The sequence below is a fragment of the Typopeltis vanoorti genome, chromosome 4 (assembly GCF_054136105.1).
Source record: "Typopeltis vanoorti isolate ZY-2024b chromosome 4, IOZ_Tvanoo_1.0, whole genome shotgun sequence".
NCBI lineage: Eukaryota > Metazoa > Arthropoda > Arachnida > Uropygi > Thelyphonidae > Typopeltis > Typopeltis vanoorti.
The window spans coordinates 17,431,560-17,455,297 of record NC_143552.1 but is presented as its reverse complement, the minus strand read 5'-3'; the positions used below and the strand labels follow the sequence as shown (position 1 = coordinate 17,455,297).

Genomic DNA, 23,738 nt, shown 5'->3' with positions numbered 1-23,738 from the left:
TGTTATTCCTTACATAGCCTATGTGTTCTTTCTTTCTTGTATCAAAACTTCTAGATGTCGGTCTGATGTAATTAATTCCACAAGAACAACGTATGCTATAAACTCCAGAGTATTTGTAGAAAGGATGGCTCTCTTTCGGTGATCTCATAAACTTTTGAATGGTCTCAATAGGTTGAAGGTTACTCTGATATTATAAACTTTATATACTTTTATACTCTGGAGTTTATATCATATCTTGTTCTTGTGGAATTAATTACATCAGACCGACATCTAGAAGTTTTGATACAAGAAAGAAAGAACACATAGGCTATGTAAGGAAAACAGACAGGATATATCAGGCCTTTCTTCACACTTTGCCTCTACCAACCATAATATTGAATGGAATATGGGTCATATCCCCTACATAGAAGACAACTACCATTCCAGAACATTTAAAGAAGCTGCTACAGTCGCCCGTTCAACAGGTAACTTAAATAAGAATCAAGGCCTAATCTTACTTTAGATTAGCCCTTGATACTAACAAATAAAACATTGCGCTTGCGACATGCATATTATATCATTGTATCACGCACAGTGATAACTTTATATAAGTTTTAGAAATGTCGGTTAGTTCCTAGTTTTTGTTACTTTCTATTGCTTGCCAGTGTATTCCTTTGAAAATGCTGACAGATATCAGTCAGTGAAACGTTGGATATTAAACTAATATTTACTTGACTAACATACAGAATTAAGTCTTTAATTTATTAGTACTAGTAGTCAAGAGAAAGGTCATAATAATACACAAAGATTATTAAAGAAAAAATGAAAGAGTTTGAGAACAAGAAACAAACCTTGGAGATTCAGTGGAAAGTCTTGAAGAAAACCCTGATTGATTCAGCAAGAGAGGAACGTGGTGAGGTTGTCTGCAAGGATAGAAAAATCAGGACTCTATGGTGAACACAGAAAGTTAAAGAGGCAGTGAAGGAAAAGAAGAAATCATATCAAAGGTTCTTGGCAAATAAGTCAGCTTTTGCTCTTAGAGAATACAGAGACAAATGTAAGAAAGTGAAACACGGTGTAAAAAAAGCTAAACAAAAGTCATGGAAGGACTTTGGCAAGAACATAGAAAATAAATATCAAGAAGGTGGTAAGATATTCTGGAGGTTGTTGAAGAAGCTTAGAAATAGAGGAAAGGGTGCTGGAAAAGAAGTTAGAGATGATACAGGTGACATGAAAACAGGAGAAAAAGATATCCTTGAAGTATGGAGTAATTACTTCGATATATATTGCTAAATGAAACAAGCAGTGACAGCACAGTGGTAAAAAACACTGAACAGTCATACAGTCAGGAATACATATCCATACTTGAAGTAGAAAAAACCATCAAAGGCTTGAAATATGGAAAGGCAGCAGGAGTAGATGATGTACTACGAGTATGGTAATATAAAAGCCTTACAGTGGCTGCACTGCATAGTTCAGAAAGCCTGGAAAGAGGGACGAATTCCCGATGACTGGAGTAGAGCTCTAATAGTGTCCATATATAAAAAGGGAAATAAAACTGAATGCGAGAATTACAGTGGTATTTCCCTACTGAGTGTTCCTGGCAAGATCTATGCAAGTATACTTGAGAAACGGTTGAGAAGAATTGTGGAAGAAAAGCTTGGTGAAGAACAAGCTGGATTAGGCCAAATAGAGGCTGTCAGGATCAGATCTTCACTTTACAAAAAATAGTCAAGAAAGCATGGGAATATAACAAAGATCTGTATTTAAATTTTGCCGATCTGGAAAAGGCATATGACAAGGTGCCAAGAGAGAAGCTATTCAATACTCTACAGTTATATGGTGTCAATGGGGCATTATATCAAGCAATACTTAGTGTATTTCAGTTGTAAGTCGGCAGTTAGAATTGAAGGATGTACAGGAAGATGGTTTAATGTTAAATCTGGTGTGAGACAAGGATGTACATTATCCCCTCTGTTATTCATTATCTATATGGATCACATTATGAAGGAAAGTGGTATTAAACATGATATCAGAATTGGAGATGTTAATGTCAGCTCTTTGCTTTATGTGTACGATGTTATACTTCTAAATAAATCTGCTACAAGTTTGCAAGATTCCCTGACTAAATTGAATAACTGTTGTAATAGATATGGTATGAAGGTCAGCATTAAAAAGACAAAGACAATGAAAATAGGTAGAATTGTTGAAAATGTCAACTGTGTTGGAACCTGTGGAACAAGTAAAACATTTCAGCTACTTAGGCACGATTTTTAGTGAAGATGGTAAATTAAATAAGGAAATAGACAACAGAATCAACAAAGCTGGTATGGTAGGAAGTCAATTGAATAAATTCATATGGAATAAGAGAGAAATTAGTAGGAACACTAAATTAGCTGTATACAAGGCAGTGTTCAAACCAGTTTTAACTTATGGATCTGAGAACTGGGTCAGAAGTAAAACACTTGACCAAAGACTAGAGACCGCAGATATGAGAGTCCTGAGAAAGATTAGAGCGATGAACAGATGGCATCAATGACAATATCATATTAAAAATGAGGATATTAGGAAAGAACTTGACATTGTCAGCATCCAGGAATGCGTTAGCAGAGCTAATCTCAGGTGGTGTGGTCACTTAAACAGAATGGGCGAGGAAAGATTAGCAAAACAAGTGTTCTCTGCCAGGTTGGCAGGAAAACGACCCGGAGGAAGACCAAGATATAGGTGGATTGATACAGTACAAAGTGTCTTAGACGATAGAAATATAAGATCTGATAATGTTGGAGTCTTGACAAGTAACAGACTGATTTGGAGGAAAATTGTAGATAGGAAGTTAGTAATGACGTAAATTTTTCATGTAGTACTATCATATCCTGTACACCCCTTGAGGGTACATGTCAGGAATTTGATGATGATGATACGTGAGCATTTCTAGTCAAATATCATCTACTGCTGCTGCAGCTGCATTTCCACATTTCAGGCTTTTTCTAGTTCAAGTATGGATATGTATTCCTAATTGCATGCCTGTTGAGTGTTTTTTTTACAACTTTGCGGTCACTGCTTGTTCTGTTTGGCAATTTTTCAAAGTGATTACTCCATACATCAAGGATATTTTTTTTCCAGTTTTCATGTCATCTTTATCATCTCTAACTCCTTCTACAGCACACTTTTCTCCATTTCTGAGCTTTTTAAATAGCCTACAGAATATTTTGCCACCTTCCTAATATTTAATTTCTATGTTCTTGCCAAAGTCTTCCCATGACTTTTTTAGATAGTTTTAGTGTTTAGCTTTCTTAGATTTGTCTTTGTATTCTCTAAGAGCACAAGCCGACTTATTCACTAGGAACTTTTGAAATTATTATTATCATTATTATTACCTTACACCTCCAGGGAGTCCAAAGACTCATCAAGGGAGGGCACCTACTCTGCAACTCTCTCTCTCTCCACCAACTACAATGAACTGCAAATACACCAATGCCATCTACTGCCCACTACCACTGTTAGTATTTTCACAGACATTCACAAACATCCATGCCCACAGCCTTTTGGTTGGAGAGCAGATGTGCTAACCACTTGGCCAACCAGACCAGCATAAAAAAAGGATTAATATAAAGTTCCTCTAATCGCCGACTAGAATTGAACTGACAAATATTTTTCTTCAGGCAGTCTAGCTCCCAAAGAAAGCTCTATGGATGATACACCACTTCCAATGAGCCACACAGGGAATATGCTTTATTCTTTTCCTTCACTGCCTCTTGCTGTATCCACCAACAAGTTCTGATTTTTCTATCCTTGCAGGCAACCTCACCACATGTCTCTCTGGCTGAATCAAACAATGGTTTCTTCAGGGCTTGCCACAGAATCTCCAAAGTTTGATACCTGTTCTCAAACTCTTTCATTTTTTCATGAATAAGGTTTGTGTATTTTAGTTTACAGTTCACATCTGAGAGCAGCTGCTCAACTTCTATTCACTTTAAAACTTTCTTACATGTTCTTTCAATATGAAATTCAATTTTATCCTGCCCAAGACTAAATGGTGATCATTTCCAATTTCAAATCTCTGTACGCTTTAGTGTCCTGCACCAGTGAGAAAACATAACTATTAACAATAACATAGCCAATAAGATTTTTCTTATTCCTTGCATCTTCTCTCCATATAAATTTATGCACATTTTTATGTTGGAACATTGTGTTAGTAATAACCAGTCCATGCCTTGAGCAGAAATCCAAAGGTATTTGTTTTTATTATTAGTTTTGCTCCTTTCTCCAAATTTTCCCAAAATATTTCTGTATTACTGACAATCATTTCCTATTCTGCTATTTAGATCCACAACAAGAACCAACTTTTCATTTTTCATTGTGTCAGCTTCTCTCTCTAAATCCTCAAAAAATTCCTCCACTTCTACCTTAGTTGAACCTTCTGTGGAACCATCGGCACAAATAAGTCTCATTGTCCTGTTTCCCATTCTCATATTTGTCCACATCACTCTACTTGATATTGCCTGCCATTCAAGAAGCTTAGCCTCGTATTTAGTGTTGAATACTATAGCTACTCCTTTTCCCTGATTGTTGTTGTTGCCTGAATATAACATATTGTATTTATTGCTTAGAGAGCTCTCACCAGTTTTGGTATTTTTTGTTTCAGTCACCCCTATTATATCGATCTGATACTTATCCAATTCCTCATCCAGCTCTATTTCTTTGCCATTCAGGCTTCTTATGTTGATAGCATCGATCTTGAACTCTGGTGATGTTGAGTTGGAATGTGTTTTAGGATTTGTTCCAGTAGCTGACGTTTCGCTGTTCGCCCTGGTTCCCTGGTGAAAACAACGATGGCCTTGTTTAACTGGGTGACACCCCAGCTAAACATGAAATTCTGTCATTTTGTACCATCATTTTATATTTGGTTTAATCCAATAAGAATACAATTTGGTCAGCTAAATCCAAAACTGCCAGCCCATTCTCATTTGTTCAGCATCCAGGTAGATACCTAACAAGGTGCACCATGAGAAGGTGAGGACTGGACATTAGGTCAGAATCCCTGGTTGGTCCTCTGCATTCCTTTAATGCAGTGGTTTCCCAAAGTGGGCAGTACTGCTCCTTGGGGGCACTGGAATGATCCAGTGGAGTGGTACTGGCCTCATTTAACAAAAGGGGGCATTGAATTTAAGTAAGAGTGCAGTGAAAGAATAAAGGACAAAAATTAGGTGCTGAAAAAAATGTCTCAAAAAGTTTGATGATACAACTGTGGTATAATGTAAGTAAAGGTCGAATGGTTGCTTTATTTTACAAGGAAAGATACAAAATGCAAGTTACAGCCAATTGGTGCTGAAGTCTGATGACAGGTCTTAACAAGCAAAGTGTTGTTGGGCACGCATTTTCAAGTGATCAGGATTTTACAAGACCAGTATGCATCGGCAGGAACCTGTGCATGTTATAACTTGTTCACTGTATACTACTATAAATATGCGAGATATATGAAATCAGTTTTAGATTGTTTCTGAATTGTGTGACAAGCAGTTAGCAATTTGATGCAGTGCATATTCGATACCTTGTCATTACCTTACATGGTAACTTATTCAATACCTTACACGGATTACACACAAAGCAAGTGATTGTTGTTCCAATAAAACAGCAGGTTTCATATGAGTATTTTTGTACCATTTCTTGTAAAAATAATTTGGGATAAGTATGTGAGAAATTGCATTCTAGCAATTTTGTAAATTTAACTTTTTTTTACAGATAATATCATGGCTGAACCCAGAAGAAATGTAGACAACATAATATTGAATATTTGAAATACGGCTTTATTCAGTTGCCTACAAACAAAACATTACCAATGTGCTTGATTTGCCAAAAAAGTTTCTTCAAATGAATCTATGAAGACTTCAAAGACTAGAAGAACATTTGACAAAAGTTCATGCTGATAAAAAAAGAAGGATTTATTGTATTGCCAAGCACTTAAAGAAAAATTTTGAAATAACCAACACTGGCAGGTATGTTTTCAGCAGCATCCAAACTAGATGATGATGATGATTGCACACCTCTTACATTTCCTTACTGATGGCCATGATATTATGCTGGTGAAGAATTAATCCTACCAGCTGTTAGTAAGGTCATACTTACTGTACTGCACAAGCTATAGCATCTGATATTATGAAGAAAATTCCTTTGAGCAATATACAGTGCAACAAAGAATTAATGAAATGGCCGAGGACGTTGAAGACTCATTATGTGAGTATTTAAAAACAACTCAGCTCTATACAACTTGATGAGTCTATTTTACCTGAAATGAACTTTACTTTTAACATATGTACGATACATAAAAAAGAAAAAAATTGTCAAGAATTATTATTTGCTAAAGGAGAATCGATATTTCATGCATTGGAAGAGGTTTTTAATGAAAAAAGAAATCCCTCTGAATAATATCTTGTCAGTTGCTACTGATGGTACTCAAGTGATGGTAGGGTGCTATCATGGTTTTATTGTATATTTCAAACAAGCAGTGACAAATGTATTCACTGTACACTGTGATTCATCATCAATATTTAGTTGCCAAATACCTGAGTGATTGCCTACACAGGTCATTTAATAATTCTTGGCAATTTTTTTTTCTTTTTTTATGTATCGTACATATGCTAAAAGTAAGGCTTCATTTCAAGTAAGATAGACTCATAATGTAAGTAGATAGCAGTCAACAAAATCAAAAGTCATTCACTGAATGACAGATTGTTTGGACAACTTTGTATTGAAAACGATGAAGAATTCAATCACTTTCTTCTCTATACAGAAGTTTGTTGCTATCAAAGGGTGTCTGTTTTAATCAATTTATAAAATCTTTGACTCAGTGCTACAGCTTTTAGAAAACAGAGAGATTCTTTATGAGCCAACTTGATTAATTTCAAAAGCGACATAGCTTATTTGACCAATTTGTTTAACAAATTTAATGAAGCAAACCTACAGCTCCAAGGAGATGGGCAATATTTAATACAAATAAAAGCTGTGATTACTGTGTTTGCATCAAAACTTGTCCTATACAAATGAAACTTAGGATGAGGTTAATTCAGCCAGTTTCCAAATCTATCAATAGTTGAAAAATGTGATGAAGACATGCTCAGCTATTGTCAGCACTTGGAGGCTCTCTAACGTGATTTAAAAACAAAGATTTAAAGATATTCTTGATATGAAAATACCCGATTGGGTTTTGAACCCGTTTTCAAGTACAAACACAGAAGAATCTTTACAATTACGAGAAGAACTGATAGAAGTAACAACAAATAAAGAATTGAAATCAAAATTCAAAAATGGGTACCAACAGTTTGGTTGCAAAAGCAGATGCCCATACTTTATCCTGGATTGTGGGCTGTAGTAAAAAAGTTTTTAATCACTATTTAAATTAAGGGGATATTAAATCCCAAATTGTTTTAAAGCCGAATAAGAAACTCAAAGATCAGAATCAAAGAGTTTCATGCCGAATATAGTAACTATAAACGATCGGCGACTACTAGCATAAGCTAAAGCACCTAGTTCAAGTATGTAGTACAAACCAGGACAACTTGTTGCAAAGGTGTAGAAAGTTCTGATCGCTATTCTTGGTATTTTCCATAATGTAAAACCCATCTCATAGGAGATGTATGATGTTATACATTATGGTGGGAGGTCACTACCCAGACCGGTTTCGATCTTTATTGAGATCTCATCAGTGAGTAGCTAGACCAAAGTATAATACTAAGGGTATAGCAAAAAGAACTTATATATATACTCTGCATAATTTATGGTTGCACCTTTTTGACAACTCGTATAGCAGAGTATATAAGTTCTTTTCGCTATACCAACAAGAATCTCTCTACTTCTACACGTCAGTGTCTTCCACATCATTCCCAGAAGTCTTTGTGTTGTCTTCACAATTTTGGCGATGTGTCCCCTAAATTTTAGATCCTTATCCACTATCACCCCCAGATCTCTTATTTCCTCTACCTCCAACAATATATTCTCACCAAGCATAAATTCTGCATCCCATCTTTGTTTTCCAAATTTTAAAACCTTGCATTTTGCAACATTGAACTCACATCCCCATTTGCTTGGCCAATCTCTCAATTTATTCAAGTCTTCTTGCAAGGCCACAACATCTTCACTACTCTTTATGGTTCGTCCCAACTTTGCATCATCTGCAAACAACTGAATATCTCCATCCAAATCTTCGCCAATATCATTAATATACAAGTTAAATAGTAATGGCCCTAAAACAGACCCCTGAGGCACTCCACTAGTAACTTTCCTTTTCCTGCATATCGCACCCCCATACACAACTTGTTGATACCTATGAGATAGCCAGTCTCCAATTCAACGCACTGATCTAATATCCAACCCCACCTGCTCTAGTTTGACATGAGGTACTCTATCAAAGGCCTTTGCGAAATCCAAGTATATTACTGTGTATCCCTCTCCTCTGTCCAAGGAAGCAGTCACTTTATTGTAATAAGTAAGCAGATTACTAAAACATGACCTCCCTTTAGCAAATCAATGCTGTCCATCAAAGATTATACCATTGTTGTCAACCCAACTCTGGATCCTAGGTCTCACAAGCTTCTCCAACAACTTAACCACAACACCTGACACAGAGATAGGCCTATAGTTTGATGCCTGAGTTCGATCACCTCCTTTATGAAGAGGCACAATCTTGCCCTCCTTCCACTCTTTAGGAACTTGATCAAGTGCAAGACTCGTGTTAAAAAAATATGTCAAGGCAGGTGTCAACTCTCTGGCACATTCCTTCAGAATACGTGGTGATATATTATCAAGTCCCACAGCCTTATTTATATCTAGTTTACTCAACTCCCCAAACACCTCTTGCTCACTTACAGTCAGTCTCTCCTCCCCATCATCAACTGCTCTCAATCTCTCCATGAAGTCACATTCACAAGATTGAAAGATCTTTATGAACTGCTCATTAAGTATCTCCACCACACATTCTGCAACAGCTGTACCATTTTCTCCAATCAATGTCATCCTTCCATAATCATTCTTTCTTTTGCTGGCTACATATCGAAAGAACTCCCTAGGATTCTTTTTGGCTTCATTAGCTAACTGCTGTTCATACCTCTTTTTAGCTACTCTCACCAACCAAGTCACCCACCTTGCCTGGTCTTTGTAGACCTCATGAAATTGGTTACTTCCACTTCTCTTATGCTGCCTCCACAATGCCCTTTTTCTCTGTATCGCATGCTTAATCTCTTTATTCATCCATCTCACACCTACCTTATTTAACCTTCTCACCCGTGGTATACATTTAGACATTGCATCTACTAAATAGTTTTTGAAAATCCCCCAAGCTGCATTGATCTGTTTTCCAGCTAACTCCTCATTCCATGCTACACCTGCAAGCTTTTTCCTGAGCTCTTCATAATCACCCACCCCTTGTAGTTCCACATATACCCTTTCTTCACAGGGGTCCTTGCACTACTGGCAACCACCCAGGTAATCACCTGATGGTCACTTTCACCAATTGGTGGATGATTTGACACCTCATTTATAATTAATCCTCCGATGAGATGACCAAATCCAAGACCTTTAATCCTTGTGTGCCCTCTGTTACATACTGTCTGGGATAGTTATCCCTCAAAAACTCAAGAAATTCATTTTCTTTACTTCCAGTTGCTATCTCTTCATTATAGTCTATACTGCCATAATTAAAATCATACATAATGATCACCCTTTTCTTATTTGCTTGGCTTATTTGACTATACATTTCACTATCACCACCATTCACATTACCAGGTCTATAACACCATCCCACCAAGTATTTGATTCTATTCACCTCTATCTCACACCATACTGCTTCAAAACCACTGGCCCTATTTCCCTCTTGCATCTCTACCTTGTATGGACATAACTCTTTCTCTATCATCAATAGCACTCTCCCTCCCTTTTTACCCCTTCTATCCTCACGAAACATATCATACCTTTCCATCTCTATTCCTGTCAGGATGTCGTCCTCATCTAACCATGTCTCACTTATTCCGACAATCTTTGGGTGCACAGACGCAATTAGTGCAACCATTTCGTCCGCCTTGTTTCTTATACTTCTAGCATTGGTATACAAACACAACAACTCATTTCTGGATCTACAGCTAGTCCCACTGATACCACTCACTCGATGTGATTTCTCCATGCTGGACTGGGGCCATTTCCCTTTCTGCTTCTTCATTTTAGAACCCTCTGCAATTCCATCTGTTTCCTCTTGATCCCTGGTCATTCCATTTCTTTCCTGCCTACACCTGCTCTCACCTCCTCATGGAGCATCCACCTTTCTCACACTGTGTACCCCTGTCCACCTTGGGCCTCCCCGTTTCCCTGCTCCTCTTGCACACCCATTCTCTCATTTTCTATACTCATACCACTCACTTCCCCATTCATTTCCACTCCTTCAATCTCTCCTGTCTTACTCTCCTGCTCTTCCACATCACTCCCCTCTTGATCTGATTCATTCTCTCTATTCACTTCTCTACCTTCCAGCAGCAGTCTCTCCAAGCGACTCACACCATAACCACTCAAATGCAGTCCATCGCTCCCATACAGCTCACTTCGTCCCTCAAACTCATTCCACACATTAACAAACTGTACTCCCATCTCCTCACACATTTCAGCCAGAATATCATTCATAATCCTTGCTCTCCGCCTCATTTCACCACAATCATACCTAGGCAACACACTGACCACCCTTCCTGTCACACTATTTTCTTTTATCTTTCCAAGCAGTCTCCTGACATTCATTTTGACATGCTCTTTGTTCTCTCTCAAATCATTTGTACCAATTAATATAATTAACTCTTTTGCTTGCTCCTGCCTCATATCCAATGCCTCAATCATTCTACTCATTTTACCGCCTGGAAAACATACCTTGTGCATTTTATCCTCTAGCACACCTTTAATAATGGAGTCGCCATACAATGCCACTCGCTCATCTTTCGTTAACTCTTTCATGCCATCATGAGTTATTTTAATAGTTTTGACCTGAATTCTCTTAATTTCATTCTTGCCTCATCCAATCCAATTCATCTTCCGAATCTCGTGACACATTCTCTCTATCATTAAGCCTTTCTAATTCTCGACCCCCTCTTCTCACTTTCCCTCTCATTCATCCTTCTTTGTTTCTGTACTTTCGGTCCAACATACGTCCAACTTTCGCTATCATTCTTCTCACTTTTACTGTCAATTCATCTTTCTTTGTTTCAGTACTTTCGGTCCAACGTGCGTCCAACTTTCGCCATCATTCATTCTTTTTTCGCTATCATTTATTCTTTCAATTTTTTTAACTTGCGATTTCTGCATCACGCCATTTCTACTTTCATTCGTTCTCTCAATTTCGTTTCTTTCCGCCTCACTTTCGTCCCTTTTAACATCCGTTACGGTTTTCAAATCACTCTTTTTCTTTTTTTCCTGATTTTTTAACATTTTTTCGCCTCTCTTTCTCACCATCCTTCTCTTTCAAACGTGCACTCGCGACACAATCGGTACTAACACTTTCTGTCATCAATTTCATATTTGCATTCATCAGTTCCTCGTTCAAGTCACACTTCGCACACACCCTTCTTCCATCCGCACTAAACATCCACAAATCATTTATGTAATCGAAGGAATACATATAACAGACCTCACACTTAACGAAACGACTGAAATCTAAATTAAAATCATGGAATGACAATGCCACCGCCATTTTTTTTTCTCTCTGCAGGTTACTAGGTCTAATAATAATGATTTCGTAATTTAGTTTAGACAAGAAAAATCCCCCACACTAATAATACCGGTAGTGTACAACGTTTACAGCCGCTCTTACTCAAACAATTACGCATATATACTTAATTATTCCTAGTAAAACTTATCTGAATCAGGATCTCTTAAAATCGCGTCCGCTTATTCGGTTTTAAAACAATGTGGGATTTAATATCCCCTTAATTTAAATAATGTTTTACATCGCCGAAATGAAGCCTATTGGCTCTTTACTTTAAATAGTTTTTAATCACATTTCCATCACTATATTTATTGGAACGTGGGATCAGTGCGGTCACAAATCTTTTAACTAAAAAAAGAAACCGACTGCAAATAGCTGTTCGTGGTGATTTAAGAATGCTGCTGACAAATATAGAGCCAAATATCAATAAATTGGTAGGCTCATCCTTCTCATTAAGATTGTTTTTAATATTACTGATCATTATTTACTATTTCATGTGCGATTTTTACATATGTGCAATTTATGTTTGATTTCTTAATTTTAATAATGTTATTAAATTTTCAACTCCAACTTGTACTATGTTTACATGCAATTATCTTTCTTATTTCCAAACTTCAATAATCTCTACTAGATGCATAATAAAATGCAAATTTGTTTCTGTATCTATTTGTCTGCTTAAAACTCAAAAACTGTTGATCTGATTTTCATACGATTTTCTATTATATGTATCAGGTAGAGCTGGGCAGGTCTTAGAAAGTAGTTTCTGGGGGGAAGGGGTTGGATTTTTTTTTGAGAAATGGGGGGCAGTAAGCCAAATAAGTTTGGGAACTACTGCTTAAAGGTTATGTGGAGATCTACTCTCAGTTATACAGCTTTGAACCTTAAGCATCCCGAAGTATTTTTCAATAAAAGAAAAGAAGTATTTTTGAAAGAAGATTGAAAGAAATATTTTTCAATAAAAAAAAAATATACTTACTTTTGATAATCAGTTGTGTACCAACTTCTTGCAAATCGAAATGATTATTAGCTATACAAGTATAATTGCCACCATCTAAAAGCTGCAAAGAAGGTGATACTAATGAATCTTTCCTATCTCGAATTTCCCAACTCAGTTCAGATGTTAGAGAATGTCCATCTTTCAACCAATAAATCTGAGGATGAGGGTGCCCAGTAATATTACAGACGAGGGTCAGTTTGGACCCTATATCTCCTTCAGTGATAGGAGGCAATGGAGAAAGAATTCTCAAGGATGCTGAAACATAATAAAATATACTTATTTCCAGGTTTAGCACAGAGAAAATGTAACATATTCAATTTTATATAACTTATTTATGAACTCAAATGTACAACAATAAAAAAAAAGGAATGAGGAAGTGTAATGATAAGTTTTTTTTTTTTTGTTGTTGTTTTTCACATGCTTGCTTACACATTACCATAATGAGGTGGTGTGTGATGTTAGGACTGTGTTAGGAGAGCTATGAAAGCTAAGTTGTTTAGGTTTAAAAAAATAGCATTATCAGTTAAATTGTGTTAGAATTAGACTGTATTGTGGAGTTAATTAATTTAAGTTAAAAATTTTGTTTTAAATATTGTTAATTTAAGTAAGTAAGATATGTAGAGTAGCCCATGGCACCAGTGTGAAGCAGAACAATGGCATCCGGGTCGTAATCATTGCTTAAAGAATTTAATCAAAGGGGCTTCATGCAGTGCAATGTCTGCAAAATGTGTGCATTGCTGAAGGCAACTGGAATTTCGTTTGAAAGCAATAGTGTGAGAAAGTGTGCCGAAAAAGCCATGAGAGAGAGAGGATCAAAAGTGTCCCAGGTTGTGAGATTGAAGTAGTGAATGGAACTCAGAATATGATTGAAAATTGTGATGTAATGCCAGATAGCATTGAAAGTGAGATTAAACGTGACATGATTGAAAATGAGAGTAAGTGTTAAATGAAAGAATAGTTTGACTGATGTAAAGAATGAAGAGTTGGCTGTAATGAGGGAGATAGCTTAGTTGTGCAGAGTGATATATAGGACGAAGCAGGAGCTGGAGCAATTGCAAAAATGTCTAATGAATGGAGCTAATAACAGAAAGAAAGAAGTGCGAGATAAAAAGAATGTGGGCTTGACTGAAAAAAAAAAAAAAAAAAAAATCAAGGAGCAAGTTATTATGCTGATTCAATCACCTTTTATGATCGATGAGAGTTTCACAAAATCATGCTTTCCCGGAGTGAAATTAATGATGCTAGTTAGGCTATTAGAGCAAAAAAGGGTTAAGTGAAAGAAATGATTGTAGTGGCTGGAACAAATGATTTAAAAGCAGAAAAGTATAGCATGAGAGAAGACATGAAAGAATTACTGAAAGTAGCAAAAGAAAAGAGTGAGAAAGTTAAGATAGTGAGTCTGTTGCCATGGTATGACAAAGCAGAGCTGAGAAGGAGGGCCATAATAGCGAATGACTCAATACGTAGGTTATGCAGAAGGAGTGATGTGGAGTTTGTGGAGTGAGTTTGATGGGCGAAAGGACTTATACAAGAAGGATGGTTTGCATCTGAATGGATTTAGGTGTTTGGAGATTGGAAAAAAGTTGTTAAGTGAAGTGAAAGTGGATGTGCAGAATCAGGGTAACTAGTTTTTTTTGGGGTGGGGGATAAGCTGTTGAGTAGATATGCAGACATCAGCGAGGCAGTTGAGTGTAAGAATGTGTATAATAAGCCTAAGTTAGTACCACTGGTAACAAACCAGAATGGAATAGTTAGTATAAAGTGTCAGGATAGGGATGGACCTAAGGGCCTTTTATACTTTATGTACACTAATGCCAGAATCATTAGGAACAAGCAGGAGGAATTTTTCGCATTAGTTGGCTCATCCCCAAAGGTTATTGGCATTAGTGAGACATGGCTAGCAGAAGATGATACAGTTAGTGGGATAGAATGTGAAGGGTATAGTTTGTTCAGGGAGGATAGAGAGAAAAGGATGAGAATTGATGATAGCCGATGAACTGCAACCAAAGAGAGTAGAAGTTCAACTGCAGGACAGTGAAAATACCGTATTTACTTGAGTATAACTCACCCTCGTGTATATCTTGCACCCCTGATTTTACTTTATGGAAAAAGAAGTTAAAATGTTTCACATATGAAAAAAATTTAAAACTTTAGGAAATAGATAATGAATGTTGTTATGGCAGTTTCAAATATTTTGGAATTCGATTGAAGAGAATCAGCATTTCAACTCAACAATCATCGATTTGTCTTTGTCGTTGAGTCACATGATTTTTTGTTAATACCACACCAATCATATGCATAGAGATGGAAGCTACCAGTAGGATGTGGGAGTGAGAGCATTAACTTCTACTTGATCTTGGATTGTGTGTGTGGGGGTGGTGGGGGGGGGGGGGTGGAGCAGTGAATGAGGTAAGGTTTAGGTTGTATACTGAGTGGATGATTTCACCAGAAATAATTAAGAGTTTTAAAAAAAAAAAAACGTAATTTCTTTAAAATAAAAAATGCCCTGGATGGGAGCGAAGATGCCGCTATTTCGGTATATGACTGTTTGTTTTAATTTAATTACAGAAGCTTTTCATGTGATGAAGGTGAGCAGTTGATCGTGTAAATAACATTGATAATTAAAATTTAAATGCATTCATTTCGTCGTTGAGTCACATGATTTTTTTGTTAATACCACACCAATCGTATGCATAGAGATGGAAGCCACCAGTAGAGGAAATGTGGGAGTGAGCGCTTAAACTTCTACTTGATCTTGGATTGTGTGGGAGTGGAGCAATGAATGAGGTAAGGTTTAGGTTGTATACAGAGTGGATGATTTCACCAGAAATAATTACCAAGTTTTTTTTAAAAAACTGCCATCTCTAATGCCCTGGATGGGAGTGAAGATGATGCTATTTCAGTATATGACTGTTTGTTTTAATTTAATTACAGAAGTTTTTCATGTGATGAAGGTGAGTCATCGATTGTGTAAATAACGTTGATAAATTAAAATTTAAATGAATGAATTTCATAAACAAGGTGAACAATTATAAATTATAAATGAATACTGAGGATTTAATTATAAACTTCGATTTAGTTTTTTCCTGAAAAACTTTAGTTTCTTTCCGAAACTCCCCACATATATCTCGCACTATGATTTTTTAACTTTAATTTTTGGGGAAAAAAGTGTGAGTTATATTCGAGTAAATACGGTAGAACATTTGAGGCTATCTGGTGTGAGATTGAGGCCAGCAGAACAAAATATACAGCTGGATGCTGCTATAGACCAGGAGATAGTATGCATCAGCTAATACACTCGATGAGTGGAGGACAGGTAATTATTATGGGGAATTTCGACTATGGTAACATAGATTGGTAGGGAGAGGAAATACGGGGAAATGGTTTTTATGCAGTTACTAAGGAATAATTACACGAGACAGCATGTAATAGAATATACTAGTGGTTCGAGAGTGCTCGATCTAGTAATTGCATCTGAGAATTTGTCTATAACAAATATGACCACGTTACCACCAATTGGTGAGAATGATCATATGGTCTTAACCTGGAGGGTAGCTAAACATGGGGAATTTTCAGTTAAGACTGGGTATATGTAGAATCACCAGGGTGGTAAGTATGACAAAATTAGGAGATTGCTTAGATCGGTGGCATGGCATATAAAACTGCAAGGGCTGGATATTGATAGTGCATGGGAAGTGGTAAAGGAGTGTTTGGGGGAGGTAATGGCAGATTGCATACCTAGAGTCAGGAGAGTAAATCAAGTGGGAGTTAAACGAATGAATAAGACCATCAAGCTGGAGCTGCAAAAAAAAAAAAAAAAGAAACAATTGTGGAGGGAATTTAAAAAAGGCGACCTGCATGCAGGCACAGGCCAGAATGGTAACTAGTGTGGTAAGAAAGGCAAAGGCAGATTCTGAAAGGAAGTTAGCAATGCAGGCTAAAGGTTCTTTCGATACGCTGCAAGTAAAAGAAAGAATGTATACAGCAGAATGATTTTAAGGAATGCCGATGGTAGCGAGGTAACTGAATCAGTTGAAATAGTAGAATTACTAAGTGAACACTTTGCAAGAGATAAATAACATGGAGGTGAATAGTATATTACAGAACCTTAATGTGAATGCAGCTGTGGGATTGGATGGTATACCAACTCTATTGTTTAATCTAGGTCTCAGCTCTGGGTTAGTCCCGAAGGGATGGAAATAGGGGAAAATAGTTCCATTGCATAAAGGAGGCTCCAAGACTGATGTAGCAAATCAGGAGTCATTGTCAAAGTATTGGAGAAGTTGGTCAACAGCAAAATACAGGAATGGATAGATGGAAATGAGATACTGTATGGGGGGGGGGGGGAGAAGCATTGTTTTGTGAAGGGTAGATCATGCCTCAGTAAATTGCTCAAGTTTTATAATACAGTGACAGCTGAGTAGGATAAATTAATGGGTTTTACAGTGACACTCTTGGCCTTTGACAGGATACCACATGGAATCCTAATCAGCAAACTGCAGCACATTGGCATAGATATAGGGGTTGTGAGATGAATTGGAAGGTAGGTGATGGAGAGATATCAGAGTAGTTTATTCAGGAGTAGAATCCATAAGAAGGCCTGTGACTACAAGTGTGCTGCAGGGTTCTGTTCTTGAGCTACTGCTATTTAATTTGTTCATTAACGATATAGGAAAGGATCTGAGAGGAACTGTTCATTTATTTGCCTATGATGCAAAGTTGGGTAGAGCAATAGTTAATACACATGATGTCAAAATTTTGCAGAATGATTTGGATAGATTGGCAGACTGGGCAAAGGAGAAAGAGTGTCAGTTTCATGTGGCAAAGTGTAAGGTTATGCATTTTGGGGTAAAAAGATTATCAGCGGTATACCACATTGGTGGAACTATACTCCAGGAAACTGATGAAACCAGAGACTTGGGAGTGTTAGTGGATAGGGAATTAAAGTTTTATCAGCAGTATACCACACTGGTGGAACTATACTCCAGGAAATTGATTCCCAGGGTTTCTTGACAATGAGGAAGAGGTGGAGGGGGATCCAGAGGCGAGTGACCAAAATGGTAGCAGGTCCATGGAATGAACCTTACGAGAACAGATCGAAGATTTGTGGGTTACAGAAACTGGTTGATAGGCGGAAGAGGGTTGATATCATTGAGACATTCAAATTACGGAGGAGTTTTTACAAGATTAATTCAGAGGAAATTTTTCAGAATAGGCGTGGTGGTGGGAAAACTAGGGGACATGCATGGAAACTGAGTAAGAGTGTAGTTAGCAAAGGTGTTAGAACTAGGTTTTTTGCTAGGAGAGTGGTGAATGAGTGGAATAGGTTGCCAGAGTCTGTTGTGGGTGCTAAGACTGAATGAGTTCAAAGCAAAGTACGATGCAAATGCTGAATAGTTCTCGACATGATGTTTAGGGTCTCTCTCGATGAGTCTAAGGGACTCCTTGGAGTTGCCTGTAATAATAATAATAATTACTGGCCAATTAGGCAACATTTTCCCCCACATGTTATTCTCAAAGTGGCTGGTTTAGAGTCTATCTATGCAGATTGAAAGGGAAGAACTTGGGGAAAGGATTAATTCTTAGAAATTGATTTTTGATTCTTAGAAATTTGAAAATAATACAATTGTCCCTGCACATCTTAAGAAATTTGTTTGGAAATCTTTACGGTTTTATATGCAATTTTTCTTAAGATGTGCAGGGACAATAATAGAATTTCCCAAGTATCTAATAATCAAAAATCCCTGTGGGCTTTGAGAGCGTCTCTCACAGCTCCATTTAATCTGTTAAGGATTCTTTTGTCTTGAGGCATGCAAGTATTGTGAAATCTTTTTCTAGTTTTATTTTTATCTCTGATCAGGTTCATAATATCCTCTGGCAACCAAATGGGTGTGGAGCAGTTGTGTAAGAGGTAACTGTCGTTATGGCTGCATTAATTTGCTGAGTAAAATTTTTGACTGCTGCTTCAATTTCTTGCTTTGATCTTATAGGAAGAACAAGGCCAATGAACTCCAGGAGTGCTTTTGCTAATTTTTCCCAGGATATGAATGAGTGTGTGTGTGGGGGGGGGGGGGGGGGAACTGGTTTGTTGCATTCCCAGCTGTAATAGCACTGGATCATGGTCTGATGTAAGCTCATTTAATGTTCTTAAATTATATTGAAATTTAACATTTTGGAGCTTGCCTATATCCAAGATGTCAGCAGTGTCATTCGGGCTGTGATGAATAGGTTCAATGGGGACTGCAACGACAATGCCATTGAAGCCTGTGTAGTTGGCGAGGATGCGTCTGTTGCTGTGGTTCTACAGTGTTTGAAGTTTAAGTCCCCAGCAATAATGATGGGCTCTCTAGCATCTAGGATGGCATCCAGATCCACGTGCAGTAGTGTTTTTTGTGATGGGTTGTATGCAGCATAAATGTTCAGTCTGCCAGCCAAGCTGGTAAGAACCTCCACGCCAGTGACCTCGAGATTAGTGGTCGGGGGGTTGTTTACTGTATAGTGTTGGATATAATTTTTGAAGATTGCAGTGCCAATACCTCTGTAATTTAGCCTGTCAGTTCTGTAAAGGTGATTTCCCATAATTCTGGGGCTGTCTCATGGCCTCAGGTGTGTTTCACTTATCAAAACAACATCTGGCTGAAGTCTCTGAGTGAACTCTTGGAACTCCATAATCTTGTGTTTGGAGGCCAATGGCATTCCACACCACAATCTGTAGAAAGTCTGGAGTTAGTTTATTCCTGTTCATCAATAAATGCTGAGAGCAGCTGATGAAGGATTGGACCTGCTGAAATCGTGTAACATATTTGCCAGGGAGACAGTAATGACAGTTGTCAGGTTTGACTGCGCTGCTGATTGATTCTGTTCCTTTCGTTATGGGCCACATCTGCATAGGTCCTTGCCTGCCATTGGTAGTTTGTTCTCTTAAGGGCCTCAGATTGTGGCGGTGGGACTTCTGTCACATATTGTTGAACACTGTGAGACTGTGGAGCCAGAGGTGGAGGTGTTCGTGAGTTGATAGAGGTGGATGATTGTCCGTTTGTTTCGGACCGTCTATTATTCGGGTGTTTGAATACATCCTTTATAGTTAGCCGGGTGAGGGTCACTACAGTTTGCACAACTAGCCAGGGTGGTTTTTGGCTTTGTGCAGGTGTTAGTGGGGTGGCTCATTTCAGGCATTTATACTTTGCCTTGCAGAGTCTGAGCATGGCCAAATCTTTGACACCTATGATACTGTCCAGTCGAAGCTTTCTTCCTCGGAGGCTCTGGGGTGATCCAGAGCCCACAAACTGATCTTAGGTCATAAATATTTTTGTAAGCTTTATGGATCTCCACCAAAACCAGAGACATAGGGCTTCTGTCAGCTCTGGTCATCCTATTGACCTTAATAGGTGACAGGTCCTGGCAGCACGGGTCGGCCTCTGTTTCATCTGTAGTTACATCCTCTGTAACACCTCAGAGGACAACCTTCAGATTCCTCTTCCAGCCAAGAGAGAAAGTGTGGTATTGAGTATCACCAGAATAATGCTTTGGTCAGTTTTCTATAGTCCATCACAGTAACAGGATGGATTTTAATGCCATCATCCATATTCTTAGCTGAGATGTATTGTATTTGTAGGTTTGTCATGGTGGACCTTAAGGATGTCTATTTTTTCTTTTCCCAGAGGATGATCGGAAGTGCCCTCTCTTTGGAGGAGGCTGAAGAATCGGAGCTGGGCATGTCATCTTCCATACCGGAATCCATGGGAGGTTCTGCGTCGGTGGTTTTGCGCTTCTTGCATGCATGGACCTCTTCAAAGTCTGGAGGAGTGATTATCACCAAATCCAGCTCCTCCTCCATCTTTGCCCTCCTCAACGTTTCCTGGCAAGGAGTAGAAATTAAGGATTCTGGGCCACTCATGTTCGAATTTTCTTACAATCTTTTTGAGAATGCTGAGCACCTGCCCTTTGTTGAACAATTCAATATAAGTAGCATCTTCCTCCTTGCTCATGGTGATGACGGCACTACAATAGTTAATAATCTGTTATTTATAACATATATAAACCTACAATGCCGATTCTTACGATGGTATGTAATAGAAGCAAAAAATTAGGCTTAGTAAATTGCATTTGTTGCAACTACAGTTTTCTGAAGTATAGCGCTTACCTAAAACGTATAACTTTACACACACAGTCAAATACTTGATCAAACACATCCAAACTTAAAAAAAAAAATTCTAATCATCAAGGATAATTCACTAAAAAAAACATAAGCGAAATCTTCTGAAAAAAACAAAACAAAAAAGCACAGCCGCGTAAACTATCATCAAACTTGCCACCTGGTGATACTAAGGTGGAAGTAATGGAGGAGTCATATTTCCATATGCAAGTTACCAAAAGGTGTCACACCTTATTATTAAAATTTTATGGATTAGAGATAGTTGATGAAAGCTTTTTTCACTTGCCTATGCTACCAATTATATATTTGGTTTCATCCTTTATCCAACTGTATTCATTTATTTCATAATTATGCACAATACTTACAAACTTTTCATGTTGTTTAATAATGATTTTTCATGCTGTTTAATAATTTCTGTGTTTAGTCTCTGTAGTTATAATATACCTCTTCTTATCAGTGTAAATACAAATATACTGATCATTTTTATATTTCTCAGGCATATTTAAGATTTACATTTTGTTTACAAAAAAGTATCTACTTAGGTTGTATCTACTTGGGGGGGGGGGGGGGCTCACCCCTACCAAGCATGTCCCTTGGGTGGCAGATGAGGGAAGCCCCAGCGGGCAGCTCCGATTAATGAATAAGGAGCTGTGGACCAAAGGCGCACTTCAGAACCATGGTCAGGAGAAGTGCTGTAGACCACTGTAAAGATGCCAGCAAGTAGAAGAAAAAAAAGGCTCTCAGTCCTGCACGGCTCTTTGCAATCCCACCAAGGTGGTGGTGAGAAATCTGCAAGGGCAGGGGATGCTAAGAATCTCGAAGAGGAAGGTAGACCACCATCTGGAAATCCGACCCTATTTATTGGTTCCTTCAACACTCAAACTCTGTCTTCTGACTCCCATACTGATTTCCTGCTTCAAGAACTGCAAAATGTAAAGTTTGACATCCTTGCTATTTTTGAAACCCAAAGAAGCTCTGAATTAACAGCAAAATGGAACAATGGCAACCAAATTTTCCTGGGAGCTTCAGATAACACTACAAAGGCTGGAGGAGTTGGTTTCATCATAAATGAAAAGCTAACTAAAAATATTATTTCTTGCACAATCCATTCTGAACGACTAGGAACGCTAAAATTAAAAATTGGAGAATCCGTAACAATAAAAATAATAGTAGCCTATGCACCTCAACAGCTGAAAAAGAAGAAATAGAAAATTTCTATGAATACCTAAGAGAAACATTACAGAAAAAAACAACATACACAATAGTGTGTGGAGACTTCAAAGCAAAGATTGGTACAGGATTTATTGAAGAAAAAATACATTGGACCATGGAGGAAAGGGGAAAGAAATGAACGAGGTGAACTCCTGGCAGAATCTGTAGAAGCAGAAAGGCTGTACATTATGAATAGTTTCTTTAAAAAGAGAACTGGAAAAAGACGGACTTGGCAATCTCCAAATGGAGAGACAAGAAATGAAATTGATTTCATCCTAACAGACTGCAAAAGAATAATAAAAAATGTCGAAGTCATTGGGAAAACCTACTGCGACATTCATTCAGACCACCGTCCAATAAGAGCCACCCTCAAAATACACAATAAAAAAAAATGAAGAACACATGAGCACAGTCCGACCATAAAAAAATCGCTCAAAACAGATAAACTCAGAAGAATTTAGATAAAATGTGGAAGAAACCGACTGGAAATTAAAAAATGACATCGACGAAGATTTAACAAACTTTAACAATCGATTAATGAATTGCAAAGAAAGAACCTCGTATGAACTTCCTCCTAAGACCAGGGAACGCCTATCAGCAAGAACAATAGAACTATTGAAGAAAAGAAGAATACTGAAAGATACAGGAAAAGATCGTCTAGAATATAAAATTATTTGTAAACAACTGAGGCAGAATATCAAAGACAACTATAACATATATAGAACAACAAAACTGGCAGAAGCAGCTAGGCTCCTCAGTAGTCTAAAAAAAGTACAAAAAGAAATAAATCTAAAATATAAAATTTATTTTATATATTTTTTAAATAAATTTTAAAAAAATATAAAATAAATCAGCCTTCATAGACAATAAAGGAAGCAGACACACAAACAGAGGTGAAATGGAAAAAATAGTAAAATCGTTTTATGAGAACCTTTACTCATCTAAACAAGTAATCACAGCTCCAGTACCAGACAAAAATTTGGAAATATCATCTGTCCTACCTGAAGAAGTAAAAATGGCTATCCACCATATGAAAAATGACCGATCACTAGAAATTGACAGTATGAAATCTGATGAATTAAAAATGGGTGGACAAATACTCTTTAAAGCTTCAGCAGAAAGGTTTACCCGATATATACAATTAAGGAAAGTACCTACTGAATGGAAAACATCAAAGACCATAATTCTGCATAAAAAAGGTAATAAAGAGGACATCAGTAACTACAGACCCATCTGTCTATTAGCACGCACATATAAATATTCGCCAGAGTCATCCTAAACCGGATACAAATCTCCATCAACGAAAATAGCTGCAAAGAACAGGTTGGTTTCAAAAAAGGCTTTTCAACAATAGATCACATTTAACTATTACTCAGCTAACAGAAAGATGCAGAGAATACCAGATCCCACTTTGTCTTCTTTTTATAGATTTTAAAAAGGCATTTGACACTGTTGAGCATAATGCAGTATTCCAAGCTTTAATAGAACAAGGCACAGAAAAAGTATACATCCAATTCATAAAAGATATCTATAAAGAAGGCACAACAAATATCACCCTTTTCAATCACTCGATTAAAATTAACTTAAGCAGAGGAGTATGTCAGGGTGATGTCTTATCACCTAATCTCTTCACATCTACTCTGGACAGCATCATTCGAAAAATT

General features: G+C 37.4%; 1 protein-coding gene across 2 annotated transcripts in view; it reads right to left on the bottom strand.

Moving 5' to 3' along the window:
* The window catches only part of LOC150107131 (neural cell adhesion molecule L1), a 175,472-nt gene that overhangs the window by 133,669 nt on the left and 18,065 nt on the right, over positions 1-23,738 (bottom strand). For both annotated transcript variants that reach the window (XM_090391653.1, XM_090391654.1), the window contains exon 2: positions 12,687-12,962. In XM_090391653.1, coding sequence (XP_090247779.1) covers positions 12,687-12,962 — 276 coding nt within the window. The remainder of the gene's footprint in view (positions 1-12,686; positions 12,963-23,738) is intronic.